At 33.7% G+C, this 27195-nt stretch overlaps 1 protein-coding gene and 1 long non-coding RNA gene across 3 annotated transcripts in view; one reads left to right on the plus strand and one right to left on the minus strand.

The window, feature by feature from the left end:
• Nucleotides 1–27195, minus strand: part of PCLO (piccolo presynaptic cytomatrix protein) — a 417535-nt gene that overhangs the window by 110181 nt on the left and 280159 nt on the right. The window contains exon 10 of the mRNA XM_023250308.2: nt 11173–11298. Within this exon, the coding sequence (XP_023106076.2) occupies nt 11173–11298 (126 nt within the window). The remainder of the gene's footprint in view (nt 1–11172; nt 11299–27195) is intronic.
• LOC111559487 overlaps nt 20208–27195 on the plus strand; it is a 44853-nt gene continuing 37865 nt past the window's right edge. Inside the window, exon 1 of one of the 2 annotated variants that reach the window (XR_006594171.1) lies at nt 20208–20314. This is a non-coding gene — a long non-coding RNA (uncharacterized LOC111559487). The remainder of the gene's footprint in view (nt 20315–27195) is intronic. The other variant, XR_006594170.1, reaches the window with a different exon arrangement.

The following is a 27195-nucleotide window of genomic DNA, read 5'->3' on the forward strand; positions in this document are numbered from 1 at the left end:
CACAACAAATGACAAATGCTGAAAAGGTGACAAAGGCAGCAAACATTACACATTCCTTAGAACTTCCGAGCTTTGGCAGGGGCTCATACAAGTGAGAGAGGAGCCCTGAGATGGTCCTTTCGTTAAAGTGCCATAATTTATTCATTCTGATCTCATTTCTTTTCTCATCCCATGTAATCCCCCTCACAGTCTTTTTTTTTAAATAGAAAATGTTATTTACTCATAAGTTACTTTAAACAGTCATCAACTCACGGAAATTATGTTTCATCTCTATCCCCAAATACTTCCGAACTACTAACATTCTTATGAAACAAATCTCAGCAGTTCTATTATTTCATACACAAATATGTCAATATGTATTTCTAATAGATAAGGACTCCTTATTTTAAAAAGCAATCACATTATTTTATATATTACAACTGCTTCATATTCAAATACTCATTGTCCCATTTCCAAAAATATCTAAGAATTTTTTTAAGATCAGCTTTACCAAGATACAGCCTACATGTAATAAAAACAGCCTATTTTATATGTACAGTGAAATGATAGCAAATATATACAACTGTATAAACCACAACCAGAATCAAGATAGAGAATACTTTCTTCGTGCCTTGAGTTCCCACTGACTCTTTCCCACTTTTCTCTTCTACTCAACCTCAGCTCCAGGAAACCACCTGTCTGCTTTCTGTCATAATCAGTTATTGTTTTCTGTTTGGTTTTTGCTTTTAGCTTTAATAGTTCCTTGCTTTCAGTTATTTTAGCTTAATTTTCTCTTCTGTTTCTCATGCCTTTGGATCCTTTTTTCCAAATATAAGTACTTAATACTATCAACATGCCTCTAAGCTCTACTTTAGTTGCAGCCCATAAATTTTGGTACATTGTTTTTTCATTTGCATTTTGTTCAAAATATTTTCTAATTTCCCTTTAATTTTTTTCTTTAGCCCATAATTCTAGTGTTTGAATTTTCATTTTATCTAACATGCTCAGCTTATCATGGCTCATGTACTGCTTCACCTCCGCCTCCCAAACCTAAAATTGAACCATGTTTCATCCCAAGGTTCATCCTCTCCCCCGCATCTCTTCAACAAGTAAAGTGTCCCTGAAGTATGCATTATAGAAAGGTCTAATGGAGGATCCCATACATTTAATGCTCAAGATCCGGTAAGCTTTTGTGATTTGTCAAAAGTCCCGCACAAAAGGAGTTGATGAGAAAGATTAGTCCAGACACTGAAAGCAAGACATCGGACGCCACAGTTCTGGTCACTAACAAGATGTGTTTTCAGCGACTAATAGACCATGAAAGTTACGTGAACAGATATTCATTGTATGTGAGCCCATAAATTTTAATCAGATGTGAGGTTTACTGATTAATATACTGTTGATAAGAAGAAAAAATGAGAAGACTTTTAAAAGATTAGCCAGTGGTTTTACAGTTAGGAGGTAGTACGGGTATTTTGTTTTTTAAGTTTATTTATTTATTCAGAGGGACAGAGAGAGAGAGAAAGAGAGACAGAGAAAGAGAGAATGAGAATCCCAACCAGGCTCTGTACTGGCAGCACAGAGCCTGATGTGGGGCTTGAACTCATGAACCAGGATGATCATGACCTGATGTGAAATCAAGACAGACTGGTCACCCAGGCGCCCCAGGAGATAATACATTTAAATGAAAAATGGCTTACTTACTTCAGGCATTACGGTTTTTTGTTTTTGAAATTTATTCAAGCCTGATAACTAAAACTAAAATAACTTCCATTATCGCAGAGGGCTCTAACAGTTCGATAGTCCCTTATAGGAAGTCTGAACTTTGTAAGATTAACAAAGCATATAAAAAATAAACATAAGTAACTGTCACTCACTGTTAACTCTGTGAGACAGGTCTTGCAATCTCTCAACTGTACAGACGAGATAAAAGGAAACTTAGAGAACACGAGTAACTGGACTAAAGTGATGAAGATGGCTTGGGTCAGAGTTTTGTGACCGAAGTTTGATGCTCTGTTAATTAGAAATATTCTGCATCCCTGCAGCTCCGAGATCAGAACTGACTATGGTCAATTATTTAAGTATGTCCACATATGGGGGACACAGAATTCAAGCTTAATATTGCAAATATTTTTCTTACCATCAAAGATCTCCAAAGTGAAAGTAAACATGATTATATTCACCACTCATGAAAAACACTGTATTTCTGGTACATTGTTTCTAAGTCTGACTATTATTATCTCAGTTTCCCTACTGAGAACATCAAGAAACTAAAAGTTAAACAACGTATCCAGGCAATGAGTACAACAGCTGAACTTAAATACTGATCTGTCTGACTGTAAAAACATTCTCCGAATATATGGGATGTGCTAAAGCACTGGCTGACTGAAGGTCTGGCATGAATATTAAAGACGGTTCAATATCCTTGCTTCCAAAAAAACCACTCCAATTCACACACCCACTAAAATGTAGCCTGTTATGGCATATTGACCAGACTAATCCGAAATTTAAGAATAGAAACAATTGTTCATCAAGAAGCAGTATCACTTGAGCTTATATAAATATTTCAAGGTATGCTACCTTTGTTAATAAAAGTAATCAAATTAGAATATGGATTATTAGTTACACTTAATAAAAAATGTACAAGACAGGGCAATCATTTAGTTTTCTTGATATTTCTACCAGAAATATTATGACTCAAACATAATTTCCTCTGATTAATTTCAAAATAAACGGATAAAAAAGAAATATATTTCTTTGTCCTGGCAACATAGCTAATCTTTAATATCTGACAAGGTAAGTATGATGTCACTGAACCCTGAAAATAATATATTACAACCTACCAGCCCAGGTACCTTATATTTTTCTTTCCATAAGATAGATTCCTAAATATTTGTTAGAAAATCTTTGTATTAACATGTGATCTTGTGTCACGTGTACCTGGCACACCAGCTTAAGGAATTTTGAGAAATCTCATGCTAATGACCAATCCGTACCTGGTATCCCCCTGGAACAAGAACAAGGAAGCTGACTCATCTGTGTGGTGTGTTTCTTGATCTCCAACCTTGATCACTGCCATGCCATCTGTAACATATGCCAAAAAAGCATAAGCAGAAATAAAGACTTTCTTGCCTAGGAACATTCTCCCTTAAGTTACACAGGAGTGTGTCTTCTAACAATACTACTGGAATATATCTTCTACCATAGACTTCTTCATAACAGGGATTTCCAGAGGCCAACTGCTAACAAAACCACCATTCCAGAAACAGCTAGCCTCACCTTCACTCCAATCACTGATTGTCAACCATTAATCCAACAGCATTTTCTTGCCAGAAACCCTGTCAATTCATCTCTACAAAGAGCTAGCTAGCTGGGTAGATGTCACCTACAATTGAAACAACTAGAAACCAAGAATTTCCATGAATTAGAATTTATGCCACAGGCATACTTCTCACAGAATGACGTGGATGAACAAAATTGAACTCATTCTTTACAGGTGCAATGGCCTGGGAGAAGCTAACTTTTCATACAACCCTTGCTCAATTTAAAAGCAAACAGCGGATATTATTGGTTTTAAACTTTTACTCTCCTATTCTAGGACCCTGCTGATTCATTAAGAGTTTTATGAAGCTACATTAGTGTCTTAACATTATATTCTTATCTTGGCTCCAAACAACTTTCCAAAAATCTTCCAAACAAATTTGATTTAATTATCAATAATAATAATAATAATAATAATAATAATAATATAGATACAAGTTATCTTTAAAACCAAATGACCGTGTTTGGTTCTTTGGCTAAAAGATGTTTACTTCTTATGGATTTCTTGTTCTCTTATGGAAATTGTTGAAATTTTAAAAGTATCATGCCAGTAATTTATTTCACAATTATGATATAGAATACCAAGAAAAAAAGAAGTGAGTTTAAGAAGTTCAATGATTAAATGAACCTCAGAAGCAATGATATGCACATAAAGGATTACATTTGGCCTATTATATTTCCTAAACAAAATTTTGTTTTATTTATACTTTTTACACTGCCTTTTCTGAGTATATAATACTATTTTAAGTTGAGTAAAATGATACAAACGTTTTAATGTTTAACAATTATGTGTTAATTTTTTTTTTTTTTTTTTACTGTCCTAACTTACTTTATTGTATTGATTCAGAGTACAATGATTAAATCTCTAGGCGGAACAAGGGTCTGGTATTGTGAATGCATTTACGACTCAAAGAGACATGACTCAATATAAAAAGATACATTTTTTTCTAAATCAATCTATTCCTTCAATACAATCACTATCAAATTTCAACAGAGATTTTTCCTGAAAATTGACAAGCAGAATCTGGAAAATATATGCAAGATCACAGGTCAAGAATTGTCCCAAGAGTATTTGAAGAGTAGCAATATGGTATGTTCACCTGCCATGTGTCAGGACTAAAACAAAGAAATCATAATTAAAACAAAATGTGACACTTATGTTGGGATAGACAATAGACTAGAACAGAGAGGTCATAAAAGACCCATATATGTGTAAAAAAATCTATTTCTGACAAGTGGAGCATTAGAGATCAGTGGGAGTAACAACTGATCAGTAACAACTGATCAGTAACAACTGATTATCCATGCTGAAGAAGAAAAAACTTAAAGTTTCTACTCAGACCACAGACAGATTAAATTCTATTTCTGTAAGGACATTATGTGAAAAGTAAGATTTTACAATTTTTAGAAGAAAATATAGAGCAATATTCTGAAAACTTCTGGACAACGACAATTTCCAAAACAATACAGAACACTTAGAAAACTTAAGAGAAACAAAATGATAAACTTGACCATATTAAAATTTCAACCTCTGTAAAAACGAACGGACACACTAAAAAGCATACCACATACTGGGAGAAGAAGATATCTACAGCCTACTTACTTGACAGAAGATTATATCCAGAATATATACAGTTTCCCTAAAATTCAATTTGAAATACACTAACTAATACAATTAAAGAATAAACAAAAGAACAGGCAAATCACAGATGAGAAAAACCCAAGAGCCAACAAAATTAATAAAATATTATCGTATTCCACATTCCTGGAGGGAAGGTAAACAAAGGCAATGGATATCATCCCACATTACATTTGAAAAAGAAAATGTAGAGGAAGAGGACCAAAGATGTAGAGTAACAAAAGTAGTAATTGACTACGGACAAGTATAAAAACAATATAACACTTTGGACAGCGATTTGGAAAAATCTACTATTGTTGAAAAAACCATACAGCATTCCTCCTACATTATTTAACACGATAGTCATTATAGCCTGAAATTTAACTTGTCCAAGAAACTCTTGTACGTGTGCATAAGGAGACTACTTTAACAAATTAAATTATAGCATTGTTTGAAATACTAAAAAAAAAAAAAAAAAAAAAACCCTCACAAATAACTTAAATAACCAGGGAATGTTTAAATTTAAAGTGCCATTGAAATGTACAATACTCCAATTCTGCCCTGTAGTTACAATAAACGAAATAGAGCCACATGTATCACTTCGGATAAATTGTATAAACTGGATGTGACTCAGAGAGGCTGCAAAAATACATTAAGATGTCATTTACATAAAATCTCATAAACAAGCAAACAAATTCTTCTTTGGTTTATGAATACATACATAAAACTGGGAAGAACAGCAAGTGAAAGAGTAACCTCAGATTAGGTGAAGTCGGGAGAAGGGAGGTGACTACAGGAGGCTTTAATTGATTTATATGTCTCCCTTCCCCGGAAAAATATGAAACAAATGTGGCAAAATAGTGATGTAAAAACGTATGGTGGGTACAGGGCTGTTTGTCATATTATTCTCTACAGTTTTGTGGTACACTCTGACATTTGCAACCAAAATGACAAGTCAGCGCCAGATAAGTGTTAAGTTGCATACATCAGGCCATAAAATGCTTCTAAACTCCCCCCAGCTCCATTCCCAGAAGGGAAGGTAAAAGAGAAGGTGTGGGATGTTGAACTGGGTGTCTCAACAGACGGAGGAGGTGAAAACGTGAATAAAGCGGTGTCACTCTTAGGTAATTTTCCTGATGGGGGAGGAGGCTCAGGCTGAGAAAACTCAGGTCCACTTTTAATGAATCAGTACCCATCAAACCCTGACTTCTTGTGGTTACTATGTAATGGAGACATTCAACCAGTGAGTCGTTTTAGTCAAATTCACAAGATTGAGAGCAAAACACCCTCACCATTTAAGTGCAAATAAATCAGACACAGATGTGTCAGGCAGCAAACAGTTCAACAGAACACTTGCTATATTTTAACTTTGAATTTAAAACTCGTTTGTTGTGTGCCCTTCTCCCTCTTTCAACCATAAAGCAAATGATGATTTGGGGCTAGAGTAGAACTGGCAGGGGAAAATTTTTTCCTCACACTGTGTCACAGCACAGAAAAATGGTGCTGCATTTTCCAGAGATGAGGGTTTTTCTTCTATATCAGTAACCACATGATACCCCACTCCAGAGATCTTAATTTAAATTCAAACCAAAGAAAAACTAAAACAAACAAAAACCCAAAAAAACACCTAGAGTAAATTTATGATAATTTATGAGTAGTTAAGCTCAAAGTTGTAAGGACGTTGCCCAGAGGAAATGGTTCTTATTTTGTCATTTTTTTTTCTGAAAAGGTAATCAAAAGTTATATTACCAAATATGGATGCTGTCTTCAATGTGCATGGTTCTTTACATAATATTGTTTGCTTCACAAAATCCTGTGAAGAGAAACTTCTTAATTACTATATAACACCTGTAATCAAAAATTAATTCTTTAACAATAATTTCTATATATATTATTTGAAATCTTGTTTTATTTGACACTGTACTGGGCACCAAATATGGAGAAAAAACCCTCAGTGTTAAGGGTCATGATTTTAGATCCATGCACAACTGATATGTGCACAAATGGATGGGACACAGAAACTGACCCAGGTCTGTATCAGATTAAAAAAACAAAACAAAACAAAACAAAACAAAATCTTTGCTTGTCGTGAGATATGGATAATTGTATTACAGACTCCCCAGATTTGGAGATGGTTGGAACTCTGATCTGAAAACAATATGTAAAGAGTTATTCATTTAATTTTTTTTTAATGTTTATTTTTGAGAGCGTGAGAGAGAAGGGCGGGGAGGGGCAGAGAGCGAGAGGGAGACACAGAATCTGAAGCAGGCTCTGGGCTGAGAGATGCAGGGCTCCAACTCACAAACTGTGAGATCATGAAGTGAGCTGAGGTTGGATGCCTAACCAAATGAGCCATCCAGGCACCCCTATAAAGAATTATTTTTAGAGAAAGTTTTATTTTTAAAGCATGTCACGAATTCAAAACTTCCTAAAATTGTAACCACACTGAACAGGTTTCACTAGGTAATATAGAGAAAAGAAAATTTATCACAGAGGACGCATCTAGTTTTTTGAGGCCATTAGTTAAGGTGCTGATTATATTGAACCTAGTATTGATACTGTACTATAAATAAGGTTTATAATCGTTCCTTTAAAAATAAACATTTAAAATGGAAGTGGCAAGTTTTAAATACACAAACTCCATATATTCAAGTGTGTTTTTAGATGCTCAAATTAGTCCAAAGAGAAATAACAACATCAAAGGAGAAAATGATAGACAAAATTATACACCACTTAAAGTCCCAATATTAATGATCAATACAGAGCCCCAACAGTGTTGATCTAAAATTGTTTAAAATTTTAATCCTAAAGCAAATAGCGACAAATAGCAGTTCAGAAGATCAGATTTGTAGTTTAATTCCCCAGATATTTTGTCTTTTTTTTTTAACGGAAAACTGACTTTAAGCATTAAAATGAAGAATAATAGGTAGCCAAAGATCATTCTTTGTCCAATATCTGTTTAAGAATGCTTACTAATGTTGCCGAAAAATAAATTGTATGGTTTTGGAAGATTAGGATCCCTCAAATATCTGACCGTGCAAGTTCTTTCAGAAAATCACTACAGATTTTTCTAAAACTAAAAGATTGGCTCAAGAAATTTTGACTAATGCAACGTTCTCTAACTGCTTTTTTTAACTGCAGAGGATGGCACAAGCCTATATTATGAGTGTAGAAAAATGAATTTTTTGAGAATAGCCTAATGATTGGGCGATAGTAATTACTGCCAAGTATCAGCATTCTGAAACACAACTCTTTCCTACATTATGTAACAAGATAGACAACCTAGTTCAGAAAGATTTTTCAAAAAACTCTGAATAAAAATCTCCTTTTAACAAATAACCAGCTCAGTGGACTCAGGAAGTAGCGAGGCCTTCTCCCCTCCATTTAATGTTAGTTACGTAAGTCAGTACTTTCTGAACAGCATCAGAAAACCTACATGATTGGTCAGTGTGTTTTAAATGCACAAATCCTGACGATAAAAAGCTAGAGGAAACCTGAAAATACTCTTGCTCTTCCAAAAGTCAACACAGTCAGAATCCATGCCTCTGAGTGCTGCAAGAGTATAAGTATGTAAGACCCTGATGAGACTGAAAAGCCTACCGTAAGACAAATAACCAAACTTAGAAAAAAAACCGTAGGGTCAACCTCTTTTTTAACAATAGCGCCATTGTGTGGAGTGGGAAAAAAATGCAGTCTAAGAATTCTATGGTCAACCAACTGTCATTCACGTATGTTTTAAATCAAGCGTGAGGCAATTTTAAATCATAAAGGCTCAGGGTATATAGTTTTGTATTCAGAAATGCAGAAAGATACACCGGGAAGACATCAAATCAATTCCTAAGTCTACCTGGAATTCGTTCTACAGATGGAGAAGTACAATTAAATGCATACAAATACATATTTTATCTATCTATTCGTATACATTTTTTTTCCTTAGAAAAGAATTTCAAACTATGGAGAATTAACTGTTGTTATTGCCTTCAATAAATAAAATTTTATGATGTCATAAAAATTTTAAATATTAAAAAATCCACAAGACTTCAGTGATCTACACTTGGTATTACTGTAGTTACATCTCACATAAGACATAAAAATCAGAGTTGTGTCTTAACCAATATACTGCTCTGAAACTGTATGATAATCTATTAGAGATTGAAGATGAGGGTTCTAAGAATGCCATGTATGAATAAAACACAGTTACAGACAAAACAAAAATTATGTAAATATAAATACATATAGATATATATCCAGAAAATATATTGGTCAAACAATATTGTCCTTGTGTATTCCCAGTTGGACTGATGACCTTCTAGTCAGTTCATCTTTGGACATGAAAGGACATATTGGGACATTAGGTTCACTTCAATTTTCTCTCTTGACTTAGTCTGTATTATATCTATTTTTTTTAAATTAAGTGTATGAACTTAAGAATGGCCACATAGACTACCAAGTACAAAAAGTATCATTTCATCACAAAACACTTCATTTAAAACATCTTTCAAACCACCCTGATTTGTAGTATTTGTCAATTTCCATGGTGTAATTACAGACAAAAGTATGAAAATTTATCTGTATTCAGGTATCCTTGCATAACTATAAAACAAACAGTTGCTGCAATTTTTATTTTAGAATAAAAACAGCATATACCTTTCCTTCTGGAGTATGCTGTATAAAAGTGGCATGTCACTTCCATCATTAAAAATGGTGTCAATTAAAAAAAATGGTCTCAATTTCTATAGCTTAAGTAGACTGCAACATCAAAGAGTAGCATCAGGCATGATAAGATTATAGTCATAGAAACTTTGTACAGACTCAGTAGTTTGCTCATAATTATTATATCTTGATTGACACAGTTTTTACTTTCTTTTAGCTTTCTGTCTAATTCTCCTACCTTTCTCTGTTTTATGCAGCACATTGGAATATTTTTAAAAATATGCTTTCAGTTACATATTAGGTGATGACCTGGTAATCTGGCATTCTGAAAACCAACAAGCAGATAAACAAAACAAACAGGCCTAATTTATCACATTGATCTGTTTCCACTTTGTAAATCCTCCCACCAAGACCAGTTCAAGCCCTCAATGTGACGTCACTAAATGTGAAGTTAGTAAGAGCGTATCTTAGAGACTTGGTACCAACTGGCTCCAGTAAGAACACTGTGATGAGTAAATAATACCTCAAGTTTGTGTTTATTCTAATAGTCTACCAAAATATCCATGGACATTTTTGGGAGGTTCCAATACATTGAAGAAAATAATAGTGAATCATTTTAGCATAATGAGAATTTTAAATAACAAACAACACTTTATAAAACTATGAAATGAGAAAAAAACACTTTCCAAATAAGTATTTTATTTAGAATGAAATAAAATGATAGGCTGAGGCTGTTTTATGATAAAAAATATCCATTATAAACAATATCACTGAAAGCTTATAAACCATATGTTAGATTTGGAAACAACCCAATCAACTAGAAAACAAGTGAAAATAATCACTTTGTGTTTTGAGAACCGAACATTTTATGACATGTGAAAGAAACTGATAAAATACATGTTTTATGGACCTTTAGATACATCTGTAAAGTTCTTTTTTTTTAAATGCTTTTGATGTGATAAGATGTATAGTACCCAAAAGTAGACAGTAACCTAGCACAGGAGTTGGTAAATTTTTTTCTGTTAAGAGCCATAGAGTATAAATTTTAGTTTTTGTAGACCATTTCATCTTGTCATGAATGCAGTTCTGTTTGTAGTGGGAAAATGCCCATATCCAACATGTAAATTCATGATCCTGGCTGTGTTCCAACACTGTTTTATAGAAACAAACAGCAGATAGATTTGGCCTGGGGGATGTTCACAGTTTGCTGACCCAACTTTAGGGTGTACTGAATCATGTGGTATTTTTACAGTTATGATTTCAATATCATTTTCTTAGTATTTATAAAAAAAATAATCTCAATAACCAAAGTGGTTTTAATAATATTGCCCAAGTTAGTAAACAATATTGACTAATTAGTGTTTCTTAAGTAAGATATTCACAGAGCAAACCCGACTGCCAAAAGGACAATGCAATTGAAAATAAAGTGAATATAGTTGTGAACACATTTTCTTTTATATTACGATACCAAAATTTCATAATTAACCATAAGGAGAGAGGGTTACCTATGTGGTAAATAAAGAGAAAATTTGCATATTAAATTAAAATATGTTTAATATAAGTATGTTCATTTTAATCAACAATGAAATCCTTATTCTTACCTTCCATAAGTTTTCCTGTTTGTTCTGCACTTCCTCCAGGAAGAATTTTGGCAATATAGGCTCCAATTTCTCCATTATGTCCAGGGATTTCTTTACCACCCACAATTCTAATTCCTAATCCATTACCTGTATTGAAAAAATAGCAAATTATTAGTAACATTTTAGTAACAACAGTTATAGTGAGTTATAAGGTGCACATGACGTGAGCTCTGGTGCCCAGAAGCTATCTACAACATGAATATTGGGACTGGACACCAATAACAAAAGGATATTATTCTGAATTCAATAATAGATGATATGATATAGGACATTCTGAGATTTTTGTAGGATCTACAATGAATCCCCTGATATTAAAAAATAATTTTTGGAATTCAATGATATCACCATGATATAATACAGGTATCTTTGTCCACTTTTGGCCAGACACTTTGTAAACATATTGTATAAAGATGTTCTCAGTATAAGAAACACCAGAGTGTATAATTCACTTATGAAATTGATGTTCTCAGTATAAGAAACACCAGAGTGTATAATTCACTTATGAAATTGAGGAGCATTTCATGTAAAAGATAGTAATAGCTATCATAAATTGAGAAGACACAATTTAAACATACAAATGATTGCAACTGATAAGATGAAAATACAATCATAATTTATGAATTACTATTCATTTTTCAGCCTTAACTCATCAACTAACATTGTGCATTATTAACATGACATTTTTTGTGTGGCAAAATAAAATTCTTGACTGATGAACAACTTAGTAAACTTTATTTCATAGAACAGATTTTTCTGTAATTAGCTACATGGATAAAAAGATGGAGAATGATTATTGTGTGAAAATTGAGTGTGATATAAATGAACTGTTGATGTTTTAAGTTTATATTTTCTTTATAATCAGCTAAAAATTAGCAAGCGTATATATACAGCACCAGAAATATTTTTATTACAAATGTCAAGGATATTTTAAAAGTACTAAAAGAAAGCAGAATTCTTCTTAAATCAAGACACAATTATTTCTTTAGATTAAAATTATTTCTATTCAGTGATTGAAGGCCCGTTTTCAACTCTTTCAAAAATCTCTAAATTTTAAAAGACAGCTTTCTTACAGATCCTGTTCCCTTCCCACTTTACTCTTCAAAAACAATCCCTGGAGTCAACGTCAACACAGTACAAACATTCAACAACCAAGTAACACGGGATTATGGAACGCTTCTGCCATTTATCCAGGTAGGGATATATTTTGGTAAAACATCATTTCCTGGTTATAAGGTAATTCCAAAAGAATTTCCTCTCTCCTTTTCTTCCTCCCTTCCTTCCTTGTTTTTACCCTCTTTTCTCCCTCTCTTTCCCTCCTACTTGCCTCCCTCTTTCTACTTTTTTTTTTTTTTTACCAGGGTAAGTGTTCTGAAGATTGAGCCTCAAAATAAAAAGAAAAACAAACAAACAAAAAAAAACTAAGCAAATCAACTGTATGCATCTAACTTTCCTGCTGTTGTCAATGGGTCAGAGTTAAATAAGATACTAGCCTTCTCTGGCCTTACTTATGAAGCTTTTCTGTCACCAGTATCTTGGTCCATTGCTACCCCTGTGAGTAGAGATTAATTTATGATACACATTGAATATAGCTGTGTGAGTACAGAACATCATCTAGTATAGGACTTGGTCTCAACCAAGGCTGCTTACCAACAGTTGAGTTCTTACTTAGACAGTAGTCTTAAAGAATTCACCAGGACTGATTATATAATAAGACATTACATAGATACAAATAAAGGGCAACAAATGAAGAAGTTATTACCCATTCTTCATTCAATCAGTTTAGTCTATCTTTTAGTGTGCTAAGGATATTTTGGAAATTACAAAATGAGAATTTTAAAATAGCTGGTCACGGAATTTATCTGTTAAAAGTAATAACAGTTTCTTAAAAGACTTGCTTTCACTTTTCATGATTGAATCCCTCAGAGCTGTAATTTACTACTTGTTAAACTTTTCATAAACACACACACAGATACTGAATTTCTAATGTGGTTGGTGTGTCTTTATCAATTTTGAGACATGTCAGTCTGAGATCCCAAAAGATGATTTAAGACATTTCCTTAGCATATAGGCATATGTTCAAGATCATTCCATACATCAAAACTTATTATAATGCTACACTCAGAAGAGTACACTGTAGTAGGGTATAGTAGAGTGCTCAGGGCATTTGGTTTTACTTATTTGTTTTTAAGCTTAAAAAAACCAGAATATAAACATAGCCCATGAAAAACAATTTCAGCACTATATCATATATGGCATAGCATATGTTTAGAATCTACACATGGGATTATTACACCTTGTAAAGGTATAGCTAAAAGAGTAGTTGTGGAACTCTGAAATCTATTTATTGGTATAAGTGACTATTTTTAAAAGATTTGGTTATAGTTTCATTCTATAGATGGAAATGTCTTAAGAGTTGAGTAGTTTGCATCCCTACTACCATTTAATTTTTGGTGACTGAATACACCTAAAACCCTGTAGAAAAGGATCAGTGAAAGAAAATTATAATTATATCCATCTTAATAAAGTAGCACAACATGGGGCGCTTGGGTGGCTCAGTCGGTTGAGCGTCCGACTTTGGATCAGGTCATGATCTCGCGGTTCATGAGTTCGAGCCCCGTGTCAGGCTCTGTGCTGACAGCTTGGAGCCTGGGGCCTGTTTGGGATTCTGTGTCTCCTTCTCTCTCTGCCCCTCCCCCCACTAGTGCTCTGTCTCTCTCTGTCTCTCAAAAATAAATAAAATATAAGGCTGATGCTAATTTAATAAAGTAGCGCAACACAACATTTCTTTAATTGTGTAAAATACATCTTATACCACTGAATTCTAATACTTAAAACACTATACAAATACATATCATAAGCCTCAGTACCTTTGGTAAAATGAAAGTAATGTACGGCCGTGACGATACTGTGGGAAATGAAATTTTATATATAAAGAAACCACTTCAAGCACATAGTAAATTTTCAAGAATTCCTGTTGCTTTGAAATTGCTTTGACATTGCTGTGGTTGCTGCTAGTTTTTCATGTATACAATAAAGTAGCATAGAAATATTAAAATTTGTGATAAAATAGAATGATAGAAAATAAAAAGACTCAGAAAGTATAACTTTTTTTTTGCTTATTTTATAGTAGTTACATGCTAGTGGGGACATAAGAAGTTTTCTTTATATGATCTGTAATAATTTAAATGTGGACATTTTAGCATTTCTATAGCTTCACTTTGATATTTTATGTAGTAAATGCAGATAAAATAAACAAAAATACTTCTATAAAAATAAAACACCCCAGCTCAAATCTAAATTATAGAATGCAATAGAAGACCCGGTAAACTCAAGAAGGAACATTAATTTTTAACTGAAATGCTTGTATTTAAATGGTCCTTGATAAGTGATGTTTATATATTACCAATGTTTTTCAACTTTGGACAAATTTTTATCAACACAAAATCCTTTTACCTCCCTGCTTCTATTCTATCTCAAAACATTAACAAAATGCTTCCTTAGTTAGATGCCTTGAAAATACAAGGGTTTTGCTCGAGTGAACAGCACGGCAGGGTAGAGACTGGTAGTTACCAAAGAGAACACAGAAGCTTTAAAAAGGATTGTCAGAAATTACAGTAATTTCACAACAAATAAGCAGAGATGTTACTGAGGGGGTCTTACAGATAAATCTAACTTTCAAAAATCCTTTAAAGTATGTAGGGAATATTTATAAGAAAAGAGACATCCAACGATAAAGGTAGCAAGTCATTAAGAGAAGTATTACCTTAATAACCTTAGGATTACAATTGAAATATACCAGTCTTTTCAAATCCCTATGTATGTTTTAATTATGTGGTAAATATACTACTAGGTAGTCACTTTTAATGTTCCAGTCCAAGATGACAACAGAGGAGGCTCCTGAACTCACCTTGTCCCATGGACACACCGAATCTACAGCTACACGTGGAGCAATTCCCTCTGAAAAAAATCCAGAAACTAGCTGATGACTCCTACATAATGGGTCCATGAGAAAAAAACAAAATAAAACAAAACAAAACAAAACCCACATCAAAACACGTTTTGGCATACCTTCAACTCCTGGGAGCCATCAAGAACAAAGAAGGCAGCTCGAACAATCGTTAAGATTTGAGAGACAACCAAGAGCACAGGCCAGGCTGAATCATAATGTTTACATTTCTTTAATGTTTATTTATTTTAGAGAAACAGAGACAAAGTGCGACTGGGGGAGGGGCAGAGAGAGAGGAAGACACAGAATCTGAAGCAGGCTCCATGCTCTGAGCTGTCACCAGAGAGCACGGGGTGGGGGTGGGGGGCTCGAATCCACAAACCATGATATCATGAACTGAGCTGAAGTTGGACGCTTAACCGACTAAGCTACCCAGGCACCCCTGAATCATAATGTTTAAATCCTACGTGAAACCGTTGCATCAAGACTAGAAGACGTGATTGTTTTATCTAATGCTTAGAAACCAACACACAGAGTCAAAAAAATTGAAGAAACAGAGAAATGTGTTCCAAAAAAGAGAACTAGATAAAATTTCAGAAAAGGACCTTAATGAAATGGAGGAAAGTTATTTATTTAAAAATTTCAAAATAATGATGTTCAATGAAGTCAGGAGAACAATACATGAACAAAGTGAAAATTTCAACAAACAGAATATATAACAAAGTATCAAAGAGAAATCAGAGAACTAAAGCATAAAATATATGAACTGCAAAATTCATAGAAGGGTTTACTATCAGACCAGAGAAGTAGAGAAAAGATGGGCTAACTTGAAAACAGGGCAGTAAACGTCACCTGAGAGGAGCAATGAGAAAAAAGAATGAAAAAGAGTGAAAATAGATTAAAGGATTCGTGAGATACCATCAAAATGAAAGTCAACCTATAGAATAGGAAAGACTATTTACAAATCACATTCCTGATAAGGGGTTAATATAAAAACATAAAAACTCATATATATAGAACTCATACAACTTAGCAGCAAACAAATAATCTGATTTAAAAATATGCAGAGAAACTAAATAGACATTTTTTCCAAAAAGATATACAAATGGCCAAAAGGTACTTGAAAGGGTGCTCAACATCATGAATCATCTGGGAAATGCAAATCAAAACCAAAATGAGATAATACCACACATCTGGCAGAATAGCTATCATCAAAAAAACAAGAGATAACAAGTGTTGACAAAGATGTGGAGAAAAGAGAACCCTGGTGTACTTGCTCAAGGGAATGTAAATTGGTGACAGTCACTATAGAAAACTGTATGGAGTTTCCCCAAATATTAAAAATAGAATTATCCTATGATCCAGTGATCCCAGTTCTAAGTATATATCGGAAGGATATGAAATGGGCTATCAAAGAGATATCTGTACTCATGTTCATTATAGCACTATTCACAATAGCCAAGATATGAAAACAACTTAAGTGTTTAGTGACAGATGACTGGATAAAGAAGATGTGAGATACACACACACACACACACACACACACACACACACACACACACACACACGGAATATTATTCAGCCTTGAGAATAAAGAAAATCCTGCCATTTGGGACAATGGGGATAGACCCTGAGGACATTAAGCTCACTGAAATAAACCAGACAAACAAAGACAAATACCGCACAGTATCACATATACGTTTGAGAAAAAAATTCAAACTTATAGAAACAGAGAGTGGAAAAGTGGTTGCCAGGGGCTCTGAGATGGAAAAGTTCTGAAGATCTAATATAAAACATTGTGACTATGGTTTTAACACTATATTGTACAAGTGAAATTTACTAAGAGAGAAGAAGTTAAGTGTTTTTACACACCAAAATATAAATACCTGAGGTGATGAATGTCTTAACTAGATGGGGGGGGGGGATCTTTTCACAATATATACGTAAATCAAATTACCACAGTGTGGACTTTAAATATCTCACAAATTTATAAGTCCATGGTACATCAAAAAAGTTGAAATAAAACACAAATAAAATAAGCTGTGTATAAAATAAAATGAGCATATTAAGGAAAAATCTTTATATTTGGATTTAAATTTAAAGTTTAAATCTAGTTTAAACTTTATCGGTTTATTAACATGTTACATTAAAAGTTCTGGTATTTTAAAGTATTAAAAAGAAAGTTATTATTTTCATTTTAAAATGTTATATGAAAATATTATGATATTACAATTATTAGACCATTAAGTTTAGACAAAATTAAAATCCTTGGTTCATTTTGACAAAACCACATACTACATCTAAGCAACAAGGAAAAGCAAAATCTTGTAAGTGAACACACTATCTTATTAATAGTAGTCTTTAAATCAATGGAGTTTATTATTCACAATAAAGTTATCACAGGATAATGATGTATTGCAATTTAGTCATGCCATTCATTGGGCTGAAGAAGAAGAAAGATTATCTATATAAATATTAGTGTAATGAAGTACTAAGGATAATGGAAAAGTTTCCAAAGGATAGTTTAATCGACTCTATTTTTATAGTTTACACATTAATTATACTCCTGAGTGAGGCTATGAAAGTTTATTTTTATGTTCTTTCACCTACTAATTTCTGTTATAAATTATCTACGTAAATATTTAGGAAAATAAACTAACATATTAAAAACACAGTAATTTCCCTTTTGTGTCTTACCAAATGCTACATTAATGAACTTATACCTGAGTCTAGAGGCCTAAAGAATATTTCATCACTTCACCATTTTCCTTTATCTTTACTAATTTTTGTACTTTATGAGAAAAACATTCCTACAAATACAACACATATAAATTGCCTTAACAGCAATCCCTACTTGACTGTGTCCAGCAGCATCAAAATGGAAGCACCACATTAATACAAAATCTAATCTGACTCTAAACCTCAGTCTACAAATTACAAACTCAACTATTCCCATTAGCTTTTTCTAACACAGCCAATTGTTGTATAGAATCTTTTTTCTAGTTTTAAATATATATCCTTTACATATATGAAAGATTCAAAGAGGACATTCTTTGCCACATTTCCATCAACAAAAATTCACATTTGTCTTTTCTAATGTAATGTGAGTTAACATTAAGATAAAAATGTTACACAAGCAAGTATAAAAGGTTATTCATACTCACATCACAGTAGAGGAGATGGGCCCCCCCATTGAATTGCCCCATGACTGAAATGGCCATTGTCATGGGAAATAACAAAGACACACACACACACACACACACACACACACACACACACACACACAATGTTCCATATATATATACACACGTACATATAAAACATTATATATATGCAAAAAAGTCACAAATAAATATCAAAAGATATCGGCAGTCTGGCTTTGTTTAACATCTTTCAAATAAAAGATATTTTGTATACTGATTTTATTAAGGACACATAGCGTTTCCTCTTCCTGAAATACTTCAAAAATAATGTCCACCAAGAAAATTTCCCAGGACTGCCACACTACAAAAATCATGTTTTGTTCATTCAATAACATGTGGATTTTTTCTTTATTTTAGCTTATATAAGGCAAATGCAAAATTATAATCATAAAGGTAAAATCTGAGGGGGTTTGCATGATACTTCTATAAAAGGAAATAAAAAAACTTAATTCATTTAGCAGTACTTCCAAAATGAAGTAATTATTTGATATGAAATTGGATGTTACAAAATTAGAAGATTGGGTCAATTTATAGATATGGCCTTAATGCTTACTTGTTTAGATACCGATCTTAGGATGACAGCCTAGGACTGGGAGCGGGGTCATTTACTATGTATGTTAAAGAAAATTGTTGTATTGGGAGACACTCATGTAACCCTATCACTACTGGTGGAAATAAAATAGTTTAAACTCATAATACTGTAATGCTATGATGACCTTTCCAAAATAAGTGCCAGTTTTATTTAATAAAAGGTAAGTAGGAAGAAGAATACTATTGTAATTAAACACTTATGAATAAGTGTTCCTTCTGTACTTCTGGAGATGCTATAAGATTGTGGAAGACATATTCTTTTTTTTTTCAATATATGAAATTTATTGTCAAATTGGTTTCCATACAACACACAGTGCTCATCCCAAAAGGTGCCCTCCTCAATACCCATCACCCACCCTCCCCTCCCTCCCACCCCCCATCAACCCTCAGTTTGTTCTCAATTTTTAAGAGTCTCTTATGCTTTGGCTCTCTCCCACTCTAACCTCTTTTTTTTTTCCTTCCCCTCCCCCATGGGTTCTGTTAACCCAAGATCCACATAAGAGTGAAACCATATGGTATCTGTCTTTCTCTGTATGGCTTATTTCACTTAGCATCACACTCTCCAGTTCCATCCACGTTGCTACAAAAGGCCATATTTCATTCTTTCTCATTGCCACGTAGTATTCCATTGTGTATATAAACCACAATTTCTTTATCCATTCATCAGTTGATGGACATTGAGGCTCTTTCCATAATTTGGCTATTTTTGAGAGTGCTGCTATAAACATTGGGGTACAAGTGCCCCTATGCATCAGTACTCCTGTATCCCTTGGGTAAATTCCTAGCAGTGCTATTGCTGAGTCATAGGGTAGGTCTATTTTTAATTTTCTGAGGAACCTCCACACTGCTTTCCAGAGCGGCTGCACCAATTTGCATTCCCACCAACAGTGCAAGAGGGTTCCCGTTTCTTGTGGAAGACATATTCTATCTTGACTCCCAATAAGTCACTTTGAATGTAGGAGGAACATGTGACTTGGTTCTAACCAGTAGGAGCTGACAAAGGTAATGCGATAGTCACTACCATGATTTTATTCCCTTAGCCCATTAAGACGACAGTTTTCTGCTGGCCCTGAAGAAGGAACCTGCCGTGTGTGAGAGGGTAACAGAGGGAACCACAGGGCAAGATGCTCAAGAGTCTCTAGTTGCTGAGAGTGGCTTGGCTGACAGCCAGGGAGCAAAGGGGAGCCTAGTCCCATAACAGGAGAAACTGAATTGTGCCAATAACCGCGCTCGCTAGCTTGAAAGACTATCCCCAAGTTCCAGAACAGAATGCAGCCTTGCCAACACGTAGACTGCAGCATTCTGAGATCCTGACCAGAGATTCCAGTTAAGCTGTGCCTGGATTTCTTGACCCAAGAAAACTGTGAGATACTAAATGTGTGCTGTTTTAATTCATTAAATTTGTGGTAATTTGTTACATGTCAATAGAAAATACAAAGATAAAAGTGGTTTTCTGTGCACACAATATATATGGACATTATCCTGGTAGCAAAACTTGGGAGACATTTGTGCTTATAGTAGTTACCACAGTGACTGAGCAATAACAGAAGGTAGGAATGAAAGGGAAGATAGGGCAAAAAATCACCTTTTTTCCCTGCATAAACAGAGGAAGAGCTCAGTTCTGCAAAGCTGAGATTCTGGTATAAAATGTGTAGTAAGCATACAGTATCTAGGCAACACTCAATATACAACTGAATGAATATTGAATGGATAAATACTAAAATACACATTTTTCTCCAGGTCAGTCTAATGCATCAATGATAAGAGTGTTAACAACAATATAATTGTATTCTATTCTATTCTTAGAAAATGCCTTAAAATTACATCATCCCAGTGGATCTTAAAATAAAAAGAAAAAAACAAAGCCCCCTCTGTTTATACATGAGGAAAATGAGGCTTTGCCAGGCTGAATGCTCATGGCAACACCTGATAATATGGCAAAGCTAGAAGGAAGCCCAAGTAAGTGACCAGCAATGCATCTCCTGCCTGGTTAGCACCTGGTTTAGAATCAGAAGGGATGGATTTGAGAGCAGCACACCCAACACCTTCTTACCCTGTTCAGTTGTAGAGAGGAGAGTGATGGGAAGGATTGCAATTAGGCTTTTAAGAGAAGAAACCATCAGGATAGAGGAAATGTGTTGGGAACCAACATTTCTCAATCAAGACTAAGGAGAGGAAATGTTTTGGCTTAGGTGGCCACAGATCATAGCATACCATTTAATCTGTAGCTGGGATTGATTAAATTGATCACTTGATGTTTTGTTTTGTCTACGATAATTTTTATTTTTCTACTCATGCATAAAAGTTGATGCCATGCTTATATCTTTATCATATATCACAAAGATGAAATTGTTACTTTTTTGGCATTACAGTTTTAATCATGTTTGTATTTTCACATCTATATACAAATATGAACTGCATATACTGCTGTTAAATGAGTAAGTTGGATTAACACTCTTATCTTGCTATGCAACTCTATAAAGAACAAAGTTCCTACAAGCCTGGTAGCATAATAATTGTTATAATTACTACTATTTGGGGGAAGAACTGAGAAACTGATTAGGTGAGAAAAGTTCTGAATTTGATGAGTCACTTTAGACACATAAATAAAATCTAGGTGTCCAGATTATTATTTCGCTACAGTCTAAACCTGTTCTCATCCAAATCAATTTGCTATTGGTGAAGAAAATGTTCATCGTAGTTGAACAGCTTCTATTTTCCAGTATCTATCAGGAGATACTTTCCATTAAAGAGTGAAATAATACAATTTGTTTGGTTATTTTCATTTCTCTATTTTAAACATTGTTACTACTACCTGGAAAGGACAAGGAATGTTACACGTTGCTAGGTGACCAGCTATGAATAGTCCAACATTCCAGTGAGATTGTGCTTTAAACAAAAAGAGAGCTGCTCTTATTTTCAGCCAATGTTCTACTACATCAGATATGTTGAACTTTTAACTATCAGATGTCTCAAAATATATGACTTTAAAGTGATGAATTCTGTTTGGTTTCTGTATGCCATGCCGATATTGTTTTATGTTTAATACATTATTTGATTATTCTCAAACTCTTTAGTATCATCTTCAGAGATAGAGGCAAATAGAAACAACTAACATTTCAAGAATTTTGTCTATGTGTCTTACACTTTTTTTATATTAAAAATTATTTCTGGGGTGCCTGGGTGGCTCAGTCAGTTAAGTGTCAGAATTGGTCTCAGGTCATGATCTCAAGATTCACAAGTTTGAGGCCCGTGTTAGGCTCTGTGCTGATAGCTCAGAGTCTGGAGCCTGCTTCAGGTTTTGTGTCTCCCTCTCTCCGCCCCTCTCCTGCTCATGTTCTGTCTCTGTCTGTCTCCCAAAAATAAATAAAAACATTTAAAAAGTAAAAAAAAAAGAAAATATTTCCACAACTTTTTATGTTATGTACTAGCCATAACATTTCAGGACAACGAAGCTAAGATGAAGGAAATTTAGACACTTACCTAGGTTGTCCAGCATGTAAAGAACTTAAGATTGGAGCCTATTTTTTTTTCCCATGACTACTTCTACATCCTTGTTCTTTCTATATACTTTTTCTCATTACTCTATTTGTCAAGAAGATATTCCAGGAGATCAGTATAAATCCTTATTCTTTTCAATGAATCTCATTTCTTATTGCCCAATTTTCCATGGCCAATTCATACATTTTGGATTTACAACCTTAAATTTCACATTAACATTACCATTTGTCCTCCTCTCCTGGAGGTTAAATATCTGGAATGTCTTCACACTCACCTCATGGCATCAATCATTAATCCCTTTAAACTTAATCTTATTAAAGATGCATAGAAAAATGTGCTAACCTATCTCCACTTAGAAGCAAAGTACTTCCTTAGCAGGAACAGAATTGCACAAGCAATATTTATCCTTTTTTTTTTTAATTTTTTTTCAACGTTTTTTATTTATTTTTGGGACAGAGAGAGACAGAGCATGAACGGGGGAGGGGCAGAGAGAGAGGGAGACACAGAATCGGAAACAGGCTCCAGGCTCCGAGCCATCAGCCCAGAGCCTGATGCGGGGCTCGAACTCACGGACCGCGAGATCGTGACCTGGCTGAAGTCGGACACTTAACCGACTGCGCCACCCAGGCGCCCCAATATTTATCCTGATAGATATCAGGAGGAGTGATTATTTTCATGTGGAACTGGCCTTGAAAAGAAGCATTCCTTTGTTACTGGGAAAATGAATGCAAGCTTTCATTAAAATTTACCAGAAAGAAATTGTGATTTTAGAAGAGATTCCACCTGATCTACATTTCACTTCTGTAAGTTTATACTCAGTTTATCCCTAAAAATAATTTGAGAGGCTTACAATGAGAAACTGTATCATATATAATTGCACTCTTAAAATGAGAAACTGTGTCATATATAACTATACTCTTAAAATGAGAATAAAAGTGAGGAAAATTCTCCTGAATTGGAAAGGAGACATTTCGGTGTCAAGGCCCACCTTGTAGAATCTGTTCAAGTTCCAGCAGTTAGGATGGAACATACATGTTCTTGGAGTGACAGTTACACTTTCTCTTGTAACTCTCATCTCTGTAATCCACTATTATTTGAAAAAAACATAAAATTAAGTTTAACTAGCTGTATTGGCTTTTAAAGCTATTCTTAAACACTTCTGATCAGCTTTTTAAAATGTTAGGCCAAAAAATCTCTTCCAGTAAGTATTAACAAAGGGGAGGTGAGGAAAGAACTCTATGGCAGGGATAGGGCAGAGTCCCTGATTTCTCATTACAATCAGTTGTCAATATTCTTGAGGAACAAAGCAAGGATGTCTGCTCTCACTATTCTGTTCAACACTGTACACAAAGTTTTAGCAAGTGCAATAAAGAAAAAAATTCAATTAACTATTCTAGCTGGGAAAGGAAGAAATAAAGCTGTCTTTATTTGCAGATGACATGAACTTGCATCCTCAGAAAATCTCAAGGATTCCACACAAGAAACTAATAGAACTAAAAACAACATTAGTGAGATTATAAGATAAAAGGTCAATATACAAAAATAAATTGTATTTCTATAAAACTGCAATGAATAGTCCAAAATTGAAATTAAGAAATAACACCATTTATAAGAGCAACAAAAACAATAAAATAATTGGGACATATTTAACAAAAGAAATGCTAGTCTTCTACACCGAAGACTATAAAACTTTATTGAAAAATGTTAGAGGAGATCCAAGTAAATGAAGAAATATTACATGTTCATGGATGAAATGGCTCAATGAAATAGATAGCAGTTCTCTCCAAATTGATCTATAATTTCAGTGCAACCCCTATCATAATCCCAGCAGGCTGATACTAAAATATTATTAAAATTAAAAAGATCTACAATAGCCAAAACAATTTTGAAAAGGGGGACTTATATTACCAGAGTTCAAAAAGTAATAAACAATAAAGTATACTAGTGGTGAAATAACAGTCACATAGTCAAAGAGAATAGAACTGAGAAACCAAAAATAAATCCTGGTATTAATGGTGATTGTTTTTGACAAAACGTGCCAAAGCTATTCAATGGGGGGATTTTCTTTAAGGTACTTACACAAATAGATATCCATTTATGCTTCAAAAAAAAAAAAAAAAGAACGTGGACTTCTGCCTCACACCATATACCAAAATCAACACAAAATAGGTCATAAAGCTAAATGTATAATGCTTCTGGTATAAAAAAATAAGAGAAAAATCTTTGTGACCTTGGGATAGTTCTTAATACTCTATCAAGAGCTCAGCCTGGTCAGTACAGGAAAACACATATTGATAAATTTAATTCCATTAAAATGGAATTCATAAAATATATAAAGAATTCATACAACTCAGTAAGAAGACAAACAACCCAAATGAGTACAGTATGTGAACAGACATTTCACCAAAGAGACAGGCATTGTTTATAACCACCTGAAATATGCTCAATACCATAGGTCATTAGGAAATCGGAAGTTAAAACAAAGAGTTCTTATCCACACCCACCCCAAAAGGTAAACATTATCAAGTGTTGGCAATGACATGGAGAACGTGGAACCCTCAGATGTTGCTGGCAAGAACACAGTATGGTATATTCATTTTGGAAAACGATTTGCCAGTTTCTTGAATAGTTAAAAAGAAACTTACCATAGAACCCAACAATTCCTCTTCTAGGAAACCATTAAAAAAATATCATATGGTTAAACTCAAACTTGTATGCGAATATTTGAAACTGGGAAAAATTCAATGGATAAAAAAAAAAGAGAGAATATCCAAACAATGCAATGCTATTTAGCTATAGAAAGATCAAACGACTGATACATGTGATAAAATAGATAAACAGCAAAATGTTGGTAAGTGAAAGGAGCCAGACACCAAAACTGTATGATTCAATTTATATGAAATGCCCAGAAAGGGCAAACTTAGATACTGAATGTAAATCTCCTGCCTGTGGCTGGAGCGTTGAAGGTGGATATTGCTAGCCGGCTCAAGGGAACTTTTTGTAATGACTGAAATGTTCTAACACAAGACTGTGGTGACGGTCACAACACTCCCGAAATACACCAAAAGTAATTGATTTGTACACTTGTGCATTTGTACACTTACAAATGTGTACACACTTACAATGTGTACACTTACGTAAATTATGCCTTATTAAAGCTGTTTAAATAATAAAAAAGCTATCCATATTTGGTATTGCTACCATCTCAGATCCAAGGAGACCTGTTACATTTGTCTCTTGTTTCTAAAAGCTCATAAAGATGGTAGACTAATGAAGAATAGAAGATGAGCCACGATTTTCACTGAAGATACTGCTGTCTTTTGAACCTAAACATATTTAGTGTTCTTCACTAGTACACTTGCTAATTAGTCTTTCTAGCCGTGCAGATGTAGCCAATCCATTATGGAACTATACATAAGCAAATTATCTTTTTTGAAATCAGAAGAATTTCTTTGGCTTGTTTGAAACAGCTGTGTTTCTAGAGCCATAAGATGGCTTTAAATAAAAAAGACAGACTCATTTCTTTAGCGTTACATTTTCTCCTTTTTTTTCCTGATATTTTCTAAGAGAAGGGGAAATAACATTTGTTGAGTGTATAGTAAGTACAGGATTTTGTGCTGGGTTCATTTGAAATTATGTGAGACACATAGAGTTGGTCTTATTTTACAGATGAGCAAATTTATTCTCAAAATTTAAATAAGCAATAGAGTTGAACTCTAACTCAGGTCTTTCTTCTAAAATCTACTATCTATTCTCTTCATTTTGTTGCCTTGTGTTTGGCTGAATAAAGACTTTCAAAACCATTATACAGTTGTTGATCAGCCCCTATATCTTTGAAGTTTACAGTTAATAAAGGATCTATTTTCTAAAAATTACAGATCATTTAATAGAAGATTGTATGCATGTATTTCTCTGTGCAAACATCACAAAAATATAAATAATGATGCATATATATACATGTGTGGACACACATATATGTATGTATAGGTATGAACAATAAAAGTTTTATAAATTCCATGACTTTGTCTCAGTTGTTCCTAAAATTCTATTGTAATAATTACTTGCATTTCAGATTTTACTACCAAATTATGAGAACATTTTAGATAATAGTCTGTGTTGTATTCATTCTATTACCCTTGCAATGAACACAATGTAAATCACACCAGGGGTGTTCTATCAGTAAATATTAACAAATAACTAAAAGTGTATCTAACATGAGATAAGAAAACATTTGCAAAATATGTTTTATGTTGCATGAGTTTTTATAGGAAGAACAAAAACTTATTTATAATTTTTAAAAATCTATATAAATATCGTTAGAGTAATGGTTCTCAAACATTTTGGTTTTAATGAGCCATTTATACTCTTTGATATTACTGAGGACCTCAAAGAGATTTTGGTCCTATAAATTCCAGCTCTATATATTTTCTGTATTATAAATTAAAAGTGAGAGTTTAAAACATTAATGAATGTAAACTAATAAACTCATTCTATGTTAAAATAATGACATTTTTGGTAAAAAAATGACTGTATTTTAAAAATGGGACACTTAAGAGATGGGTGGTATTGCTTTACATTATTACAAATATGCCTAATATTGAGCTAACTGGAATACAGGTAAATTCTCATATTTGCTCTGTATATGGTCTGTTGTGATGCACATATCATGTAACCTCTAGAAAAAACTCTACTGCATATTCACAAGGAAATGAGAGTGCAAAGACAAGTGTTTCTCAGAATTTA

The sequence above is a fragment of the Felis catus genome, chromosome A2 (genome assembly GCF_018350175.1).
Source record: "Felis catus isolate Fca126 chromosome A2, F.catus_Fca126_mat1.0, whole genome shotgun sequence".
Classification (NCBI taxonomy): domain Eukaryota; kingdom Metazoa; phylum Chordata; class Mammalia; order Carnivora; family Felidae; genus Felis; species Felis catus.